Source organism: Diabrotica undecimpunctata, chromosome 10 (genome assembly GCF_040954645.1).
Source record: "Diabrotica undecimpunctata isolate CICGRU chromosome 10, icDiaUnde3, whole genome shotgun sequence".
NCBI classification, from domain to species: Eukaryota; Metazoa; Arthropoda; class Insecta; order Coleoptera; family Chrysomelidae; genus Diabrotica; species Diabrotica undecimpunctata.
Window position 1 is genome coordinate 47,581,114 of NC_092812.1, and position 20,888 is coordinate 47,602,001.

A 20,888-nucleotide genomic window follows, 5' to 3' on the forward strand; every position below is an offset into this window, starting at 1 on the left:
TCATACAGATTTATTTCGTGGCATGTTTCTGAGCAAGGGAAAAATAATTTATGTTCCATGAAGCAATTTATTATCTATTAGCATCCTAAAAACTATATAATTATTTTAGAAGTTTGCGCAAATATTCCACATTCTAGTCTGCCAACATTCTGGTATTACTAATCATAGTGAGCTTATGGTTTTCATTGATGATTCTAATTACACGATCCTAATTTAGTTGCATGGTATGGCTGTGCTGTATTCGTAGTAGGTAGTCCGCTGTAAATTTATTGATTGTACATAGATGGTGTCCAGTCTCAATGTCCGCATGTTATTGTATCTTTATCAAATAAATGATGAACTGGAATGCTAACAGAAAAGAGAACTCGAGGAAACCAAGTTTGCAGCCCCGAGCAGAATTAATGAAAAAATCGTCGGGAATCTCAGCCCAGCCCTTGGGATCACCTCACCCAGACAGCGCAATAGGATAAGGACGAATCCTTGGTTACCTGGAGCTACACTCAGCCCAAGTCCCGTCAAGCATGGCCTTAACAAGGCCAAAGTTGCAGCTAAATCCAGTAAAGATAGCCCGTGAGTACTTTATTACATGTATATAAAATATAAAGTTTTTTAGATAACAGTTGATTATCTTTATTTTTGGACACTTTCGCTGCTACTTATATATTCAGTTCAGTATTCAGTAGTTAAATTTCCCAAAGCCAACCTTAGATAAGTAAAAGGAAATTGTCACTGGACAGTTTTCCTTAATGTTTTGCTACGGCAACTTACATTTATATTGTAAAATTTTACAGATTGCAAATTAAATGGGATGTTTTAAAAAATATATATTTAGTTACTTTAGTATGGAGCAAATACCAAAAAGAGTCGATGTACCTCCACAGTTTGTAAACTCCAAAAGGCGATAGCGGCACCTGATAAATAGCACAAAACCCCTTTTGGCAACAGTGGCAGCGAATGTGTTAAACGATTAACTATGTACAGATGAGGTCATTGAATAGTTTACACCTCTATTTTTACTTTGTAATACTGTAAAATCGCAGTATCGTAAGGTTTTACTAAATGTCGAAAAATAAAATAAAAAGCTATTAAATGCGTCCAAAATGCCTAGAATGCATTTGAATGGCCCGCAAAAAACAAGAGAAATTTCCAAACTCGAAGAAGGTTGGTTACTAAGGTTTGTCACTAAGTTTCAGCAGATTTGAACCATATGTGCACATGAAAGTGCCTATTATCATTCTGGCTGTACAATCCTGAGTGAGTCCTAGCCTCCACAAGCACGTATTCCCATATTTCTCATATGTCTTCATCGATATTATCAAGGATTGTTTGTTTATTTCTTTTACCTATTTAACATGTTTTCATTACTTTTTGTTAGAGTCCAGGTCTCTGAAGCATATGTTAGGACTGGGCGTATTATTGTTTTGTAGAGTTTTATTTTTGTATTTCCCGATATAATTATGGATTTACTTACTTACTTACTTAGTCCTAAGCCTTTCTACCGTTAGTTGTAAGGCTGGTGGGGTTAAGATTTGCACTGTTGTCTCCATGCTATCCGGTTTTGTGTTAGATTTCGTGCACTTTCCCATGTCAATCCTTTCTTCTCAACTTCTTTTCTGATTTCGTCTACCCACCTAACTCTTGGTCTTCCTCGTTTGTTTTTCCCTTGCATTCTCGTTTCAAACACTCGTTTTGTTAATCTTTCATTCGACATTCTACACACGTGCCCGAACCATCTTAGTTGCCCCTCTACTATTTTTTCGTTTATTGGTTCTAGTTTTAGGTTTTGTCTGATTGTTTCGTTTCGTATTTTGTCTGTCCTCTTTCTGTTTGCTATTTTCCTCAGGAACCTCATTTCCATAGCATTGACTCGAGATTTTTGTCTCCCAGTCAATGTCCATGACTCGCTATTGTAGATGATTGTAGGTCTAACTACTGATTTAACAACTGCCGTTTTTACTTTCTCCGGTATTTCTTTTTTCCCCAAAAATGTTGTTTTCATAGTGTTAAATAAGCTTCCTGTTCGTCCCATTCTCTCATTTATTTCCATGTCTTGTTTACCGTTTGATTCAATTATTGCTCCTAGGTATTTAAAATGTTCCACTTGTTCTAGTTGTTTTCCGTTTAATTGTATTGCGTGTGTCTTTCTCTTATTTGAAATTATCATTGTTTTTGTTTTCTCTGTATTTATTTTCATATTTATGTTTGAAAGTTCTTTTTCTAGGATTTCAAGGTTGTTCTGTAGGTCTTCTCTGTTTTCTGCTATCAAAACCATGTCGTCTGCAAATAGAAGCTCTGATAGTTGAGTCTGTTTCATTTGCCAGTATCCTAATGTTAGTTTTCTCATTCTTCTCTTGGCTTTCTTTATTGCTTCATCCAGTACCACTGAGAACAGCAGTGGGCTCAACACGCATCCCTGTTTGACGCCTTGACTTGTAGTAAATTCTTCGGATTCCTCGTTGTTGGTTCTCACCGTATTTGTATTATTATTGTACATATCATTTATTACATCAATTGTTATCCTGTCAACTCCTCTTTCCTTTAATGTCCTCCATACGTCCTTTCTTTGTATTCTGTCAAACGCCTTTTCCAGATCAATAAAGCATATATTTATTTCTCTATTTTTATTGATTACTTTCTCACTTATTTGTCTTATTGTGAATATGTGGTCTTGCGTGCATCTGTCCTTCCTGAATCCCCATTGTGTATCTTCCATAGTTGGTTCTATTTGGGTTTTTATTCTTGTTTCTATTATTCTTGCGAATACCTTCCCAGGAATACTTGATATAGTAATACCTCGGTAATTATTACAGTTTCTCTTGTCGCCCTTTTTGTGTATTGGTAGTATAATGTCTTTCTTCCAGTCCTGTGGTATTTCTGCTCTTTTTATGATATCATTCATTAGTTCTTTCATGCTGTCCACTCCCTCTATTCCCATGAATTTATTTATTTCCGGGGTAATATCATCCTTGCCTGGTGCTTTGCCTAATTTAACTCTTTCAATTGCCTTTTCTAGTTCCTCTGTTGTTATGGGTTCTACTTTTAGTTCTTCATTAATTTCTTGTATCTCCACTATGTTGTCTACGTCTGTATGAGTTAGCTCTTTGAAATGTTCTCTCCATCTTTCCATTATTTGGTTTTCTTCTGTTATTACCTTTCCATTCTTGTCTTTTATATTCGGCATCATGTGTTCTTTCTTTTGTCTGAGCTGTTTTAATGCGCCATAGAAGAGTTTTTGGTTTTCTCTATAATTATTTGTCATTTTTAGTCCAAACTTTTTCCATGACCTTTCTTTTTCTGCTTTCACAGCTATTTTAACCTCTTTTCTTTTTTCTTTATATGCCTCATAATCTTCAGGGCGCTTTGTACTTAGATATCTCTTTCATTTTTCTTTTTTGTTCTTTACTTTCCTTCGTATTTCGTCCGTCCACCATTCAGTTCTCCTCATGCTATTATTTGCTATTTTTGTCTTCCCGCAAGGTTCCTCAGCAGCTATGATTAAGCTGGTCTTGAGATTTTTCCACTTTTCTTCTATACTAGCAGTTTTTGCCCTACCTTTCAAAATATTGTCTAATTTTTCTTGGAATATCTTCTTATATCTTTCTTCTTTTAATTTGTAGCTTTTTACTTTTTCATTTACTACCTTTCTTCTCTTTTCTTCATTTTCTTTTGCTGTTCTCATTCTTATTATTACTAGATGATGATCACTGCCAATCTCTGAGCCTCTTTTGACTTTCGTGTCTTGTACTCTTTTCCATTTGTTGCTACTTACCAAAAAGTAATCTATGATTGATTTTTCATTTCTACTTTCTTCTACAGATTCCTTCCAGTTTCTAGTCTGTCTAGCCGTATTATTTCTCATAAGAGTGATTGTAGATTAAACAAACCTACTTGTGCTTTGGCAGAGCATACTATCGATCTAGACCATAAGATAGATTTCAACAATGTAAAAATATTAGCCAGAGAGAAAAATAAATTTAAGAGAACTTTCTTAGAGATGGTACATATCAGTAAGAGTGATAATAACAATCTTATAAGAGATCTGAGATCCAGAATCTTAGCAAAATTTACAATTTTATATTGACTTTTGACTGAGCTATTTTGCATCTCAGAGTTTTCTTTGTTCTTTTCTTTTTTTAAAAAAATTCAGTATTAATTGAATACTTGTGATCAAACTTCAGTTACTAATTTAGTTTTGTTTTGTTTGCGTTATTATTTTTTCTAAACCTATTTACTAAATACTATTTTCTTTCGATTGCTTATGTTATAAATAACATTTTTAACTTCCCGCTTATTTTTAAGTTGGTAATACAGTTGGTAGTACTCAAAATTCATAAACAGTATTTTGTGAGACGTTAATTTCAAAGTTGTTTTTTGTATTTTCTCCCAACTATTTAAACAATAATTGTCCACCCACGTTCTCTTTCTGCTCGTGAAATGTGACTGAAATCAAGCCTGCAACGACGACTGTTTTAACATGTCGTCCTTCATTTTGTTTTTAACTTTTAACGTATTTAGTAATTTTAAAGTGTTTTTTTTAACAGTAATTTTTAAAGTTTAATTGCAACTTCAGTATATCATGTTATTTAACGTTGTTGTTTCTGCCACGAATCTTACATTCGGGTAAGTTTTTTATAGTGTTTTATAGCCCTTTTTTGGCACCATTCAAACTGTTACAACATAGTAATTTTCTTTGTAGACCTTGATAAAGGTGGCAAAAAAACCACCGAAAGCTTGGATTCAGAATAAATAGTACGCCTTAGCAAAGCTCTGTTTTTTATTGACTACCACACCCAAAAAGAAAAAAGTATTTACATATATTTTTTCCAAACTAGTCAAAAAATTTTGGACTACTTTTTCTTATATATATATATATATATATATATATATATATATATATATATATATATATATATATATTACGTATTGTATCAGAATATGAATATATCTGGAATGTGTGGATACTGACTGAGGGAAATAGCCAAAGAAGAACCAAGAAATAGCAAAAAACAAAAATATTATTTACTATCACTTTCAGTGGCGACAAATTTAAAGCAATGATTTGTAGCAAAAAATATAAAATTAAATTTGTGTTAAAATGTAGATCCTGAATACAGCTTAAATTTTATCACAACTTATCAAATATATTCATCTTCTGGTCGAGCGGTATTTTTTCGGTATCAGTATGTTTCATTGTAAATAATATTTGTTGCTTTCGTATTAGGAAACTTCGTAGATTTCTCAGTCCAGCGCTTAGTAGAAAGCAATCTTTGTCAACTTCATCCAGTTCTTCCTTGAGTGCCACCAGTATTCAGCTGGAAGTTCCGAGACCTAAATCAGTAAGTGATGAAGATTGTACTCTCAATGAGATGATGGGTAAATATGACGAAAGTTATGTTTATGAGAAGGAGACTGACATATTAAGCGACAGTGATCCAACTGATTGTGAGACTGACATAGATACAGGACAGGATGGGGGTGATGAAGATGAGCCCTTCGAAACAGAATTAGATTTTATAGATAACGGCTCATTCTTGGACTTTGAAGCAAACAGAGCAGACCTAAATACGGGCCACTGTTCTTATTATACCTACGATGTTCAAAGAAAGAGGTCGTCCAGACGACGTACACAACGCAGGAATACTAAATCGAGTGAGAAAAAACGAAAGTCTTGCTCGAGTAAAAAGAAGCAATCCAAACAAATCGATAGAGAAAAACGTATTAATCCATACATAGATGGCTCTAAAAGTGCTGGAGCTACTCCTGTTTCCGTCCGACGTGCCAACTGTAGGCCAATTTCTAAGTTGGCATTAGATGATTGTTTGAGAAAACGGTCTAATTCGGTAGGTTTCTCCCACGACCCCATTAACAATATAGATAAAAGGGATAAAGAAGCCGACCTTAAGTATAGAGAACTTATTAGTGAAGCCGAACATATTCTACGCGCTATGAAGACAAATGGCTTATCGCCAAGAAGAGTACCAGGACCTGCTAATAAAAGGGTGGAACTCTTAAGAATAACTGAATGTGCCAAACCTGAAGTTTTTGTTAAAAACAGACCACCTATTGAAGATACTGTAATTAGCAACCCGTTTTGTTCGAAAATTCCGTCCAATAGTGGCTATAGCTGTCCACGATTTAGCCCTAAGAAGAATCATATCACTAAATTTATAATTAGTAACTCTCCGGTACTGGCAAGAAAGGAATGGGAAATGCAAGCACAGATATACAAATCTCCAATGCCTTGTAGAAAATTACCGGAAGATCCTCACACTCCTCAACATGTTGTGTCTTTAAAAGACAGGCATATTGAGGCTGTTCGAAGTCCAAAATATAGAAAAAAGTTGACCAAGAGGGTTCCAGACTCTAGTTCGGATTCAGAGGAAGATTTAAGAAGAAGCTTCTTAAGAGTTGGCAGTTGCCCTCAAAGTGAACCAGTAAGAAGAAAAGTATATGCAAATAACCAAAAGATCGATGCAGGAAAGATAGTAGCTTTTAATTTAACTACCGAAGCATCCACACGGCAAGAATGCACCAGCAGCAGCGATAACTTACGACAACAGGTTCTTTTAAATACTATTGTTAATTTAAAAAAGAATTTGGAGGATCATTCGGCTTCCCTAAAACAAGTTTACAGAAGTTCCAATAACATTTACTCATAAAATTGAGAAAGACACTGTGCAATCATATATTTTATACTCATATTCCCGAATAAGAAGCCGATAATACAATGAAGGTAATTTTACTATAGTTTAATATTGGTGTGATACCAAAGAGTAGGGGCCTACTTTAGAAATATAGTTCAGACACATATTATATTGCATAAAGTTTAGGTAAAATAGTCTGCGCCCCAAAAATAACAAAAATTAAAGCTAAAGCAATAAATAATGTACGAATTTATTCACTGGTGTAAGTCGCGTATATCTACTAAAATTTAAATAGTATTTAACTCAGTAGATTTATCATTTATCTAGACATATTGACAGTGGAACCTACATATTTAACACATAGTAGTTCAGGCACACATAAGGTTTTTAGGATTTTACAGTCTGGGTTCATAGCGAATATGGTTGTCTTCCGCCTCAGTTACTATCCAGTATCTAGTAGCCCTCAGATTAATTTCAGTCACGGCCCTGGCTATAATTTTTTGCAAGTTTCTTTTGGCCGTCATATTTTAGTTAATCCTGTTTTTCTATCAATTATTAACTTAAAAAGAAGTGAATTTCTGAATATTTTTATTACAAATGAAAAGAACAGTCGATAGGTGGGTAATTATTGTGAAATACGTCTTTACGTATTTCATAATTACCTACCTACGCTAGGTTGACACGTATTTGATGAAATCCTTCTTCTTTTTCTTCTTCTCATAACAGAAGAGTCCTTTTTCTTCTTCTTGTGCACTCCATTGTATTATGGCTGCAAAGCCATTAGATGGCTCTTCTGCCTACTCCTCATCGGCTCTCTATCTCTGCTTTAATTATTATTCGTAGTATGTTATATTTGTCATTTCTGATTGTGTGGCCTAGGTACGAGGTCTGTCTTTTCTTAATCGTTGTTATAAGTTCTAACTCTCTATTTGTGGTGTTTAAGAGTCCAAACATTGTTAATTTCCAGTTTATTATTTGTTTTGCTATTTGGAGTTTCCTTTATATTTATAAGTTCTTATTGTAATGTCTACATTTCTAATTCTTTGTAGTATGTACTTTCGTACTGATCTGAGCTAACATAATTTTTTACCAGTAGTTTCTTTTTTAGTTGATCTGTTTTAGTTCAATTGGTTGAATCAGAATAGCATTTATTCTACAAGTAATCATTTCTGCTTTTCACGAACATTGATTTGTGCGTATTATTCAAACTCGGTTGTTCATTTATAGGTTTAAAGTTTGGCTCATTGCCTCCCTCAGTTGTCTGTAGGGTCCCCAACTTGTATCAGTGGATTATTTTTTCTCGCCACGTGTCCAGTTCAATTATTCCAGTTTATATCTGCTATCCTTTTCACTGGAAAGAAAAACTGGAAGCATTTGAGATGTGGCTATATCGAAGAATGCTTCAGATCCCGTGGACTGACTGAGTCACAAATGAGGAGGTTCTCAGAAGAATGAACAAGAACCGAGAGGTACTGACCATCATCAAATCTCGAAAGTTACAGTTCTTCGGACATATTATGCGAAATGAATCCAGATATGCTCTCCTTGAAGCCATCCTACAAGGAAAAATATTTGGAAAACGAGGTCCAGGAAGACGAAGAACATCTTGGTTACTTAGAATCTGGTTCAATAAAACATCTGTGCAGCTTTTCCGCGCTGCTGCAGATAAGATAAAGATTGCCATGATGATCGCCAACATTCGTAACGGATAGGCACATCAAGAAGAAGAAGAATCGTTTTCACAGCACCTGCAATCCCTCTACTACAGTGTTCTGTACCTTCTGAGTCACTCCGTAACGAAGATTGTCAAATTCCAATACTTTTTTCAGTGTTTCTAGAACAAGCAGAAGTAGTATCCCTTGATTCTGGCGTGATGTGGTCTCTTCCAGTGAGAGAATCACGTATCCATGTTACTGGTCTGTTAGCCAATGTCGCTTTAGTCTTCTGATAGCTTGATGTTGATGTATTGGGGATTTTTTTCTGAATTACTTCTTTTACGGTTGAGATCCTCATAGATTCCTTGGATGGTTATGTACCAGGCTGCATCAACAATTGCTCTTAAGATTGACAACTGTCCATTATAGCAATATTGAATTTACAACTACAGTCCCACAGTTCTATGTCATATGTCCATATTGGTTTGATAACTGTTTTATAAATTAAAATTTTAATATTTATTGACAACTTAGAGTTTGTTCCAATTAACCATTTTCGTTTTGTCTTAGTTGTAATTGTTTTCTTTTTTTGCTGATGTGTTCCTTCCAACAGAGGGTTTGGTCCAGGTGTAGCCCAACGTATTTGGTTGTTTTAGTCTTGGGTAACTCCTCTTTGTTGATATACATATATATGGGTGGTGGTGTTTCTTGTCGTAAAGTGAAATGTAGATTGACTTGCTTTTATTTATTTTTACTTTCCATTGTTTCAGCCAGTTTTCAAGCTCACACAAGCAGTCTTGGAGCTGTTGTGTAGCTATGTTGATGTTTTTATGACTTGTGAGTGCTACTGTGTCATCTGCAAATGTGCCAATTGTTCCGTTATTTAAAGTTGGTAAATCAGAAGTATATAATAAATATAATATAGGTTCCAATCCGCTATCTTGCGGAATTCCCGCCTTAATGGGATTCATTTTGGATATTTCTCCATTTATTTTTGTTCTGAACTCTCGGTTTTCCAAGTATGATGTAAGTATTCGAAAGAATGATGGTGATATTTGTTAAATTTTATAAAGAAGTCCTTTATGCCAAACCTTATCAAACGCTTGACTTACATCTCCATTGGGCAATATTTCTTTTCTTCTAATGCAGAATTGATTTTATGGGTTATTCGGTGGCATTGCTGGATAGTGGAGTAATCTCGTCGAAATCCGAACTGATAATTTGGTATCCAGTCTGCGCCTGTAATGTCTGTATCTATTCTTTTTATTCAAAGTTTTTCTAGTAATTTGGAGATTGTTGATAACAGACTGATAGGTTGATAAGATGAGACTTTACTGGGATCCTTAACTGGTTTTGGGATTAAAAGTATTTCTGCAATTTTTAGGTTGTTAGACCAATAATTACATCTAAATATTGCGTTAAATATATACGTAAGGATGACTATATTCTTTCCGGGAAATTCTTTTAGCATTTTTGGTGATATTAGGTCAATTTCTGGTGACTTGTTGATATTTAGTCTCAAGATTTCTTCTTTAAGTTCTTTTCAGCAGCTCTTTTCAGCAATGTTCAGCAAATAATTCTGATATTTCTTTATCTTGTCCGTTGTTTCCGCTTCTTGTCCATTGGTTCTGTGTGTCTGTAGTCTTTCATACTGGTGGCGATATTGTTTTAGGTTTTAAGGATGATTTTTATCCTTATGATAGAAGGTAGATATGAAAAGAGTTATATACAAAACTTATAGGCAACTTTATAGTTCACATTATAAAATTATTTTCGTCCACAGGGTGTAAGATATTACGAGATATATGAACCAAACATATTTTATTTTAAATAAGACATCCTATATATTGTTCAAATTTAAATTAAGCTTATTTTACTCATACTTATAATAACATTATACATGTGATTCAGTTATTAAGAAAGTCTAAAACGCCGCCTACACTCTCGACCGAAGTCGAGAGTGTAGGCGGTGTTTGGACAAAGTGTCGAACTGAAGTTAATCGAGGCGAGGTGACTCTACATACTCGTGAAGTCGAGTAATGTAGTGTGACACTTCGTATTCGAACTTCGGTCCCTTTGATTTCGACTCGTAAAACCGACACAGAACGGAAGTAGAACGAGGCGAAGCGAAGTCGCATGAAGTACCTGTCTACACTCTCGTATTCACTGAACTTCGACCAACTTCGCGAGTAGTATAGTGGTTGCTTTAAATTAATTAAAATTATAATAAATATTCAAAATGTCCTCATAAAAGATTAATCAAAACTCCATTGCAGTCGATCTTCAAATTATCGACCTTATTTCTACACATTTATTCATCAATACATTTTTATTATTGGATATTTGATATAAGTAGGTACAAGTTTTTCACCTAATTCAGTTTTATTTAACTATGATTCACGATCTGGCCTTTGACAGGGTCCTCATATTTTCACGCATGTACGATGATGCTCAATAATAATTAATCTAGTATGATGTAGCGGGGCTCCGTTGTGTAAAAACCATTTGTTGACGAATGTTGAGATAAACAATTGCCAAAAGTAATGATAAATGAATTTCTAAAAAGTAAATAAACATAACAATAACTTTATATTTGTTGTTTTGTCCATTGTCAAAAAGCTCCCGTTAAAATCATCGTCTAGTTAATGGATCCATATTGTTTTATGCATCACTCTTCGGACGGAGCAGTCGCTAATATCCGGTGGCGTTAAATTTCACGTGCACTAACATGTTGATTATATGCAACTTCCAGCATCCATTAAATTCATTTTCTACGGTAATAACACGTTTTGTTCTTTAATGTCTTTCATATTATCATAAAGTCATAAACTACTGAACCCGCACGGGTAAAACGATCTGTTAATCTTCGCACGTTATTGTTTACGTGCATGATATCTCTTTTCGCAGATTAGCTATGCTAATAACAATTTTTGACGCATTCCCAGTATTCAAATCATATCTGTTAATTACTCAACATAAAAGTTCATTGTTTTAAAACAGTGTAAAGCAGTTTCTCAACTAATAAATCAAAGCAATTTCTATATTGTTAATACACTTAAGTGCAAAATAATCGACTCAAAATTATTTTGGGAAAGTAAATCTCCTGTTTCAATCTAAGAAGTGTAAATTTAAAAATATTTAGTGTACAATCGTTAACCTTATTATTGAGTTTTAAATTTTTTTTGTTTTTTGGTGAATTGGATGACGCGTTACAAATAAATAATGCAACACGTAGAGAAGGGGGTCAGAATTTGACTCATTGAAATCGACACGCACCGACTTAACGCGTTTGGTTAACATCGTACACATCATTTTCCATAGCAAGATACTAATACATCAGACAACGGAGAGAGATGATCGATTTCTTGTAAAGAAAGAGCTTAAAGAGGTCCGAGGTGTGGTGACCAGCGTTTGGACAGTCAAAAGGAGACTAAAGGCAACCAACCTGACACCAAAAAGGGCAGCTACGGGTCCCAAGCTAACTGCAACCCAGAAGCAAAGACGATTACAATTTGCTCGGGAACATCTGGATTGGGACGACTATCAATGGAGTCAGCTATTATTCTCCGATGAAAGTAGGATCTGCCTACATGGCAACGACAAGAGGCGTCGAGTCTATGGAAGGCCAGGAGAGCGATTTGCTCAATTTTGTATACGAGAAATTGTGTCATGAAGGCGGTTCTTGTATGTTTTGGGTAGGTAGTTCCATGGATTGAAACACCAAGTTGATTTTCGTGCCTGGTGGATGACATGGAGAAGGTTTAACGGCTGATCGTAACATCAGAGACATTTAAGAGGAACATGTGGTTTCATACGCGAGATTAATTGGTGATGCCTTTATTTTAATGCACGATGCCATATCGCACGAGTCACCACCACCCATCTATCTGAGATCGGTATACCTACAATAAATTGGCTTGCGTTAAGCCCGGACATAAATCCAATAGAGCTTGTTTGGGATGAGCTTAAACGAAGGGTCCGGGACAGAAATCATGCACCAAGAAGCATAATAAAATTGAGAGCTGCGCATAATGATGAATGGAAAGCAATGCCTCAAGAATTTATTAGAAAAGTCATCCGATCCATGCGAAATCGATTGGAAAGTGTAATTAGGAGTAGGGGTGGTGATATCAAATACTAAATAATTAAGAAATTCATGTTGTAATTGATAATATTTCTTTGTTCATAACGTCTTTCTTGCATTAGTTCCAATGATGAATAATTTAGGAAATTCTGTTTGTGTTGCATATTGTTTTTATAATGCGTCTTCCAAATAATGCAATAGCAGTTTTTGTAAGTTCAATAATAAAGTTATTGTTTGCACATTACATTTTTTTGTTTTCATACTTCTTACATTGAAACAGAAGTTGTACTCTCAAATATCGCTTTTGAGTCGATTATTTTGCACTCAAGTGTAGTTATAATTTAAGATTCAGATATCTAAGGGAAATATATATGCTATATTATCCCGTATATTTTTACGTTCAGGGAGTTTACATGAATGTAGAAGCAGAAATGAAAGAAAAAGCACTAAAATCCAAGAAACACAACAAGGCATCAGGACCTGAATATATGTATTTCTTGATCCTGATCTGAAATAGGCATAGGGGAGAGCGGGGCAAGTTGATACAGTGGGGACAGTGGCCGACGCGCATGCCTAGACAGAAAATGAGTGAGTAGAAGCTTTTGTTTATTGCGACGCAGTGCCACAGAATGATAAACAATCAGAATGCCCACTCTGCTTGAAAAAATAAGTACGCGCATCTCGTTCGCGCAGACGGAATCAGCCATGTTTTAGTCGGAACCAGTGCTGTTCAGTGATATTTTATCTCGTGTGCATAAACAAATTAACCCGGTTTAATTCATTTGCGGCAACAACAGACAAAATATGCACTATTTTATTCGTACTTTTAGTTGAAGAATAGATTAAATTATTTCAAATGTACTAAATTATTAATCTCTAATAATTGAAATTACAATTCTGTCGTAGCTTGTCACAAATTTCTCAATTCGAGTCTATGTTTCCGTCTAAAACATGAGAGAGGAAAAATAATAAAAAAGGGAGGAAACTCTTGAAATCTGCGAACTTTACAACCACTTCAGTAGAGAAAATCCTAGAGGAAGAAGCCAAAAAAATGATGCATTAGAAGAAGTAAAAAAAAGGTTAAATAAAATGATTAAGAGTGAGAACTTTTGACCACCATTAAAAGAAGAAAGAAAGACAACATAGTTGGGGCACATACTTAGAAATAAGAAGTAGGAGTTGTTGCAGCTGATTATGAAGGGTAAAATCGACGAAAAAATGAGTCCTGGTAGACGACAAATATCCTGGCTGAAAAACATTCGCAACAAAAGCAGAAGATAGAGAAGAATTTGCAAAGGTTATAGACTACCTTCATTATTGGAGTCGGCACTAGAAGAAGAAGATAGTAAAATAACAAGCCTAGCAGCGACCAGTGACCTATATACGAAGCAACAAGAAATCAGGAGACCTCTCTTCGATATCGAATTAGGTGAACTGCAAATCCAAAGCTTACTGGAAGCTATTGGACTATGATAGGAATATCCTTTTACTCCGACAGTGAAAAAGATAGTGTTTTTCAAGGGTGAACTGTAGATGCATTGAAGTTTTATTTCCTGTATCTTTCTGGGATGAGTGTGGAGAGAAATGAGCAGGAAACTACCCAGGGCTGAGCAGTCGGGAATTCTGATCCTGCTGATGGCACCATTCTGATAGGTAAAACTATGGCCGTTTTTTTTAATATCCTTAGAGATATTCAGAGGATTTCTCCCCTCGTTCCTCCCAGCAGTGTAATGTTGCTTAATGATACTGGTCGTACGAAGACTTTGGATGTTACAAAGTTTAAATATATATATATATATATATATATATATATATATATACATATGTATATATATATTAAGTACATGGGACTATTATTAGTCTTTTTCTTTTGGTTTATACAATTGTAAAAGTAAAATTGTAAAAAGTATGTTTGGTTCACCCTGATAAGATGTTATATCCTGTAAATAGGTTAAAAATTTTATAATCTAAACATTACACAAGTTACATTTTTTTTATATTTTCTATAATAACGAATATAAAGTACTTCGGCCCACTATAGCACTCTGTTTATTACAGAGCAATAAAAGTAATTTACATAATTATATTCAATCGAAATTATTTACTGCTGCCAAGTATTTTTTTCCTAGATTCATTTTCAATAAAGAAGCTTACTCTATAGTCATTTTCTCATTCATGGAATGTCTAGCTGTATATTCTCTCTTACGACTTTTGCAAATCTTCGTTAACATAACTGCGAAGCTATATTTGTACTATTTTGTTCTATAGATATGTATACTTAAGTGTAACTCATAAGTAGCTATCTGGCAGATTAACTAACCGTAGAAATAAACAGAATAGTAAGAATGAGATGGATGCCATTTTAAAGTCTTCCATACACCACTAAATGAAGATAAATGGGCTGTAGGTGGAGATAAAATTCATGTTATATACTTTATAAGACATAAATATCTGTCTCGGATGAACTTCGTCTGCTCTTCCTTATTTCTATGAAAAATACTTTGAACTTTTATATGATTATGAAATAGTAAACGATTACACAGTAGATATACAATAAACGAAATAAAAGTTATACAAAATATGGGGCTCATGACTAAAACTGAAAGACTGAAATTAAAATACTAAACCACTGGTTTGTTTAAAATAATTTAAGATAGGTATTTCTAAAGAAGACTACTATATCACCTACTATGTTAGTGTTTTAGGTAAATGTTTATTTAGTAGACCTACAAGGTTAAATCGTTTTTGAGAATAGTTCATAATTGTAGATACTATTGCCTAGATTAGATTGCAGTAGATTAGATTGGGCCATTTAGGTATTTCTGTGCATCACCAAAATTTTCAGAGTACAGAAAAGTTTATACAATGCTATTTTTTAAAGAAGCCTTACTTTGAAATTTAATGCTGATTCAGTGATTCACAGATCAGTTATAAGAAGACTACTATCAGTGGGAATATATTTTAAATGTTTTTCTTTATTCGCAGAGAAATTTAACAAAAATAAATCGATTTTTGTTGCCATCGTAATATTTTTTGACCATAACATACAATTTAGCTTTTGGATAACTACCTTGTTATTGATATACTTTTTAGTGCTACCATCGGCTACTCTATTATTTCTTAGATCTTTAAATTCCTTGCAATCGTTTATAGTCTCATCTTGATCGTTGAGTGACGATTGTTTAACGTAACATCGTGGAATGATAATCGTTAGCTATGATACGTCTATTGATTCGTTGATACGTACAGGATCAAACATTCCAATTGTGTGTTTACTTCCTTTTCTGTTAATTTTTTTTATTCGTGCACTGGTTATGAATGAAAATAAGTTTATTTATTAAAAGAAAAGAAAAGAAAAGATGGTTAATAGGCAAAAAGTAATGAGGACAAAGCCAATGTTTTTGCGGAGCACTTAGAAAAAGTCTTCCAACCATATCCCGATGAAAATACTTTCACCATCCAACAAATCCACCGAGTTATAAAAAAATATATAAATCATTTGAAGATTAAGAATATTGCTCTGCTAACTTTTTAGATACCGCCCAAGTTTTCGACAAAGTTTGGCATGATAGACTATTATAAAAAATCAGAAAAAGCTTACCAAATAACATTTTCCTTATCCTCAAATCCTAGCTTCAAAATAGACATTTTCAAGTTAGGTATCAAGACAAAATAACAACTCTATACCCCATACGGTCTAGCATGCCTCAGGAGAGTGTACTTGGTCCGATCCTCTATATATCATCTACACAGCTGACATACCCACCAATAAAAATATAACCATTGTAACATATGCAGATAAAACCGTTGTTATGGTATCTCACAAAGATCCTGTCATTGCTTCTCAAATCTTGGTTAAAAACCTGGCGAATTAAAGCAAATGAAATTAAATCTATCCATGTCATCTACATTCTACGAAGAGGTGTCTGTCCAGCTATGGCATTAAATTGTCACTTCTTGCAACAAACAGAAGATGCAAAATATCTGGGAATCCATCTGGACCGAAGAATAACTTGGAAAACACATATTTGCTAAGAGAAAGTAACTGGGCTTAAAACTTAGCAAATTGTACTGGATGTTAGGTCATAAATCACAATTAAGTCACTAACAAATTGTTAATTTACAAAGTGGTAAGCTACGATATGGAGCAACATGCCACTCAAATATCGAAATCCTACAAAGATTTTAGTCCAAAGCACTTAGGATTATCGTAAACTAACATGGTACTAACAGTGTTATTGCTCGTGATCTTAAAATGAAGTCTGTCAAAGAAGAAATATTCTACTTCTCCCAGAAGTATGACGAACGCATAAAAAATCATCCCAACGTATTGACTCAACCTCTAATGAGACGTCCCCTTCAGGGAGGGTTAAGACAGCAGCTTCCATGTGATCTGCCTGTCAGATTTTCGAACCTTGGTACTGTTCTATAGTGTAGTGTTCTGTAGTAGTTTCGTTTCCCAAACCCTTATATAAGTTAAAGGAAACTGTCACTGGACAGTTTTCCTAAATGTTTTGTTACTGTTTTGTTGGAACTAAAAGTTAGCTGGTTATTTATGAATTTCTTCTTAGTCATTTTACCGACATATTTAAGTAGTCAGACACGTTGAATGACCTGTATTTATCATTAGACAATTTTGTTTTCGTTTTTTATATAATTTTTAAGCTATTAAATAAAGGATAATTAAATAAGGATATTAAATAAGGATATTAAATAAGGATAATTAAAAAGAATATCAGTATCTATAAATTTTTGGTATGTCGTGAAATCGACATGTTTTGGGAAAATTAGAGGAAAATCGCCCCAGAACCAAAAAAAGTCTCAGAGTGAAACCGTGCCAAACCCGATCTAAGAAAGCGATACCCAACGTTTGGAGAGAGTCTCTATCATAAACTTTTTGTTGACGGGTACTCTAATTATTGGTACGATAACACAGAATATTCCTCCTTCTCCTCAGTCCTAATCCCTTTTGGGATGTGGTGACACCATCAGGCCTTTACAGTTTTTGCACGATTTCTCTCCATACTTCTCTGTCCTGTCACAAAATATTAAGTGTTGCTATTTGCTCGAGAAGCATTTTTCCTCTTATCTAGGAAACGTGGTCATTATATTCCTCCCACACGGCAGACTTTTGTAGGCGTACGATACTCGTTAACGACTCTGGATATAGTCGCTAGGATAAAATCGGCTCTATAGGAAACTGAAAAAAATATTGCTCTACAATTTTCGTAAACGATCATCATTCAGCGATTATCGTGGTAGTCAGTTTTAGATATCAGGGATCGGTACAATAGAGCCATGGGGAACTGAATTAGGGTGCCTGTACTAGGGAAATGGAAAAATCAAGTGTTTTGTTCTGGCAAGACTGAAGGGCACCGCGAAAGTAAAAAAAAAATAAACCTAAACGACCTCTGAAAGTAAAAACTTTATGAACTGTTCTCTTCAAATATTCTGACTATGGTTTTCCTTCGTTAATGTTTGTAGGAATTTTTTTTTATTAGTAGATGGAAATAAAACATTTACCCCTAGTAGAATATTACTCTAGTGTTAGAAACATTAGTTACAGCATTAGTTTTTGGCTCACATTTAACTAATTCTAGGTACAGTGTTAGTCTGTTTCTGTTTTCAGTGTATTGTTATTTGTTGTTACTAAAATATTGCAGTTAGCAAGTAAAAAGCCTTGTTGAAGTTTTTCTGCAATAAAATATTGTATGTGGGCCACAATTAGTAGTAGTTGACAGATAGTAATTCTTATATAGTTTGATCACCAATATATATTATATATTACAAGCAAAAAGGACATTCATGGGAAATATTGTATTAGCTGTCGATTTTTTAGCAGAAATATATTTTTTTAGATATATATTAATATAGAAGTATTTTATCTAAGCTTAATTTTTTAAAACACACTGTAAAAATGTATGCACAACTCAATATTATTCTACTTCTTCAACTGGCTTCGTTATATAATTTTTTTGGTCTTGTATCTGTTATTCTTGTATATGGCCAAACCAGATTAACCATTTGTCTTTCATTTCTTCGCTTATTGTGTGTTTTACTTTCATTATCTCTCTTGATTCTTGTATTTGTCACCCCCTCTGTGTGAATTATCTGCTGTTCTTCTGTAGATGTTTATTTGTGGAGCTTGTAACATTTTAATTTTTTTTCTTGAAGGGGCCATACTTCTGAGCTATATGTAATTATGATTTTGACTATGGTGTTATATTTCTTCCTTGAATACTTGTCTCTCTAATGGCATCATCTAGTGTTTCGTGATAGGTAAGTTCCATTCCCAGGTATCAAGCTATCTCAAGCCGGCATCTCACAGAACGCGGAGAGGCGATCTTCTCTGCTTAACGTCGGCAAAAAAAAACAGAAAATAGATATTAGTGGAAGAAAAGAGAACAAGGTTTTGCACTCGCATGTTAGTGTGAAATAATTAATAAATATTTCTTCTTTGATAAGTACCGCAATAGAGTCTAGAAAAAGTCCAACACAACTTCGTTAGACTACTCCATAGTAAAATTATCACAACACCTACTGTACCTGACCCTAGTCAAGTCGAAAGGTTTGATGGGATAAGTACATACTATACATTAGCTTCCAACTTCCTTTAAATCGTGTTAATTTACTAACAAACGACAGAACTTGACGCACTGGCCATAAATAGACAGTTTTGCCTTTTTCTATTATGTATTTTCTATTTCTCTTCGCCGATGAAGAACGCCGTTCCACGTTCTTCATTGTTCGTTCCACGTTCCACGTGTTATCGTTCTGAGGTGTGAAATTCCATAAACAAGAGATCTACCTGTTTTATGAAATGATCCCTTGTTTATGTAATTTTACACCTCTAGCAATAGTACTACGCTCAACTGAATATTAATGAGTCTTTTAGAAGTTTGTTAGACTATTTTTATATTCTCTACAATTTTGTATGTCTCATATTCCTGTACAACCCTTTTTATCATATACTCTAGGTAATCATACTCTTGTGCTGTTATTACCTGGCTGTCTGCAAAATTAAGTATATACAGGGCGCAGTCATTAAATGGGATCTCCATATTTCTGCATTTCTTCTTCTATTCTTATAGTGTTTGTTCTACACATATTTTAAACAGCGTGGGTGATCAGTAGTAATCTTGTTTAAGACGTGTTGCTGCTCTGAATTCTTTGCTAACTTTATTTCCCTGTTTAATTTTTATTGTTTTGTTTTAATAGCCTTAACGATTATCTTCTATAAACATAACGTTTGTACTTTCCATCTATTGAAATTGGGAAACATGAGCAGACTAATTTCGACCCCTATTTTCTAAAAATGACGATAATGAACCACCAACACCAGAAGTGATGACTGACAAACGAAGAAATAAACATTGAGGGAGAGAGGTAAAAAAAGAAGCATTAACGATATTAAAAAATAGAATATCACCAGGAGAGAACAGAATGAAGTACGGATGAATAGATCTGACCAAACAACTATTAAAAGTAATCCAAAAAATAATAGAACAAAACATAATACTTATAGTAAGAGATACTTATAGGTATGAACTTGTTCAATTTGTATTCCATTAGTTGAAATGTTTTTGGCCAGTACAAGGTTGGTCATGTATTGTTTTTTGGAAAAGTTATTTTAAGGCTAACTCGTGTATAAGAGCTTCAAGAGCTACAAGGAGATGTAACAGAAATTGGAAACTACAGACCTATCAGCTTGTTATCTCATTTATATCATCATCTTCTCCTCATCTTTATGAGAATAATTACTAACAGAGTGGCACCTAAGCTAGATTTTCACCAAAGACTAGAGGCAGCCGGGTTAAGGAGTGGCTTTGGAACGAATGACCACCTACAAGTAATAAAATCCTTAACAGAGAAAGTTATAGAATACAACAAGCCATTGATATTAATATTTGTAACTTTGAGAAAGCATTTGACTCAGTTCAGCATAGCTCCATGTTTAGAGCTCTCTGGAATGCAGTATTGATCATAGGTACACAACTCTTCTTCAGAATATATATATATATATATATACATATATATATATATATATGTATATATATATATATATATATATATATATATATATATATATATATATATATATATATATATATATATATATAAAATAGCGCAACAGCTGCAGTGAAAATGCACTATGGCGACACAAACACATTTTCTTTGGAGATGGGTATTACGCAAGGAGACACCATCTCTCCTAAACTATTCACCGCTTAAACAATAATTGGGAAAATATTGGAGTCAATATAAATGGAGAGTTTCTGAATAACTTAAGGTTTTCAGACACATAAAAGGATTAGTTAACATCATGACGTTTTCGAGACCGAAATTACTTGCTGTCACATATATAACATCCATATTTGATTTGATATTCTTTAATGAAACACTATTTCTTGGAACGTTTCTACATTTAACTGCGCAGACCAGTTTTTGGTCTTGCTTCCCTTCTTTCATTTATGCTTACCTTAAACCAGTTGTCTCTTCCCTTTT

The 20,888-nt window shown here is 34.1% G+C and overlaps 1 protein-coding gene across 2 annotated transcripts in view; it reads left to right on the forward strand.

Annotated features, from left to right (window-relative positions):
- LOC140452085 (uncharacterized) overlaps nucleotides 1-20,888 on the forward strand; it is a 51,330-nt gene that overhangs the window by 30,010 nt on the left and 432 nt on the right. Inside the window, exons 5-6 of one of the 2 annotated variants that reach the window (XR_011952130.1) lie at nucleotides 356-570; nucleotides 5,222-6,733. Coding sequence is in view for 1 of the 2 variants with exons in the window: in XM_072546141.1 (XP_072402242.1) it covers nucleotides 356-570; nucleotides 5,222-6,659 (1,653 nt within the window). In the remaining variant the exon portion in view is untranslated. Of the gene's footprint in view, nucleotides 1-355; nucleotides 571-5,221; nucleotides 20,387-20,888 lie in introns of those variants that run through there. The other variant, XM_072546141.1, reaches the window with a different exon arrangement.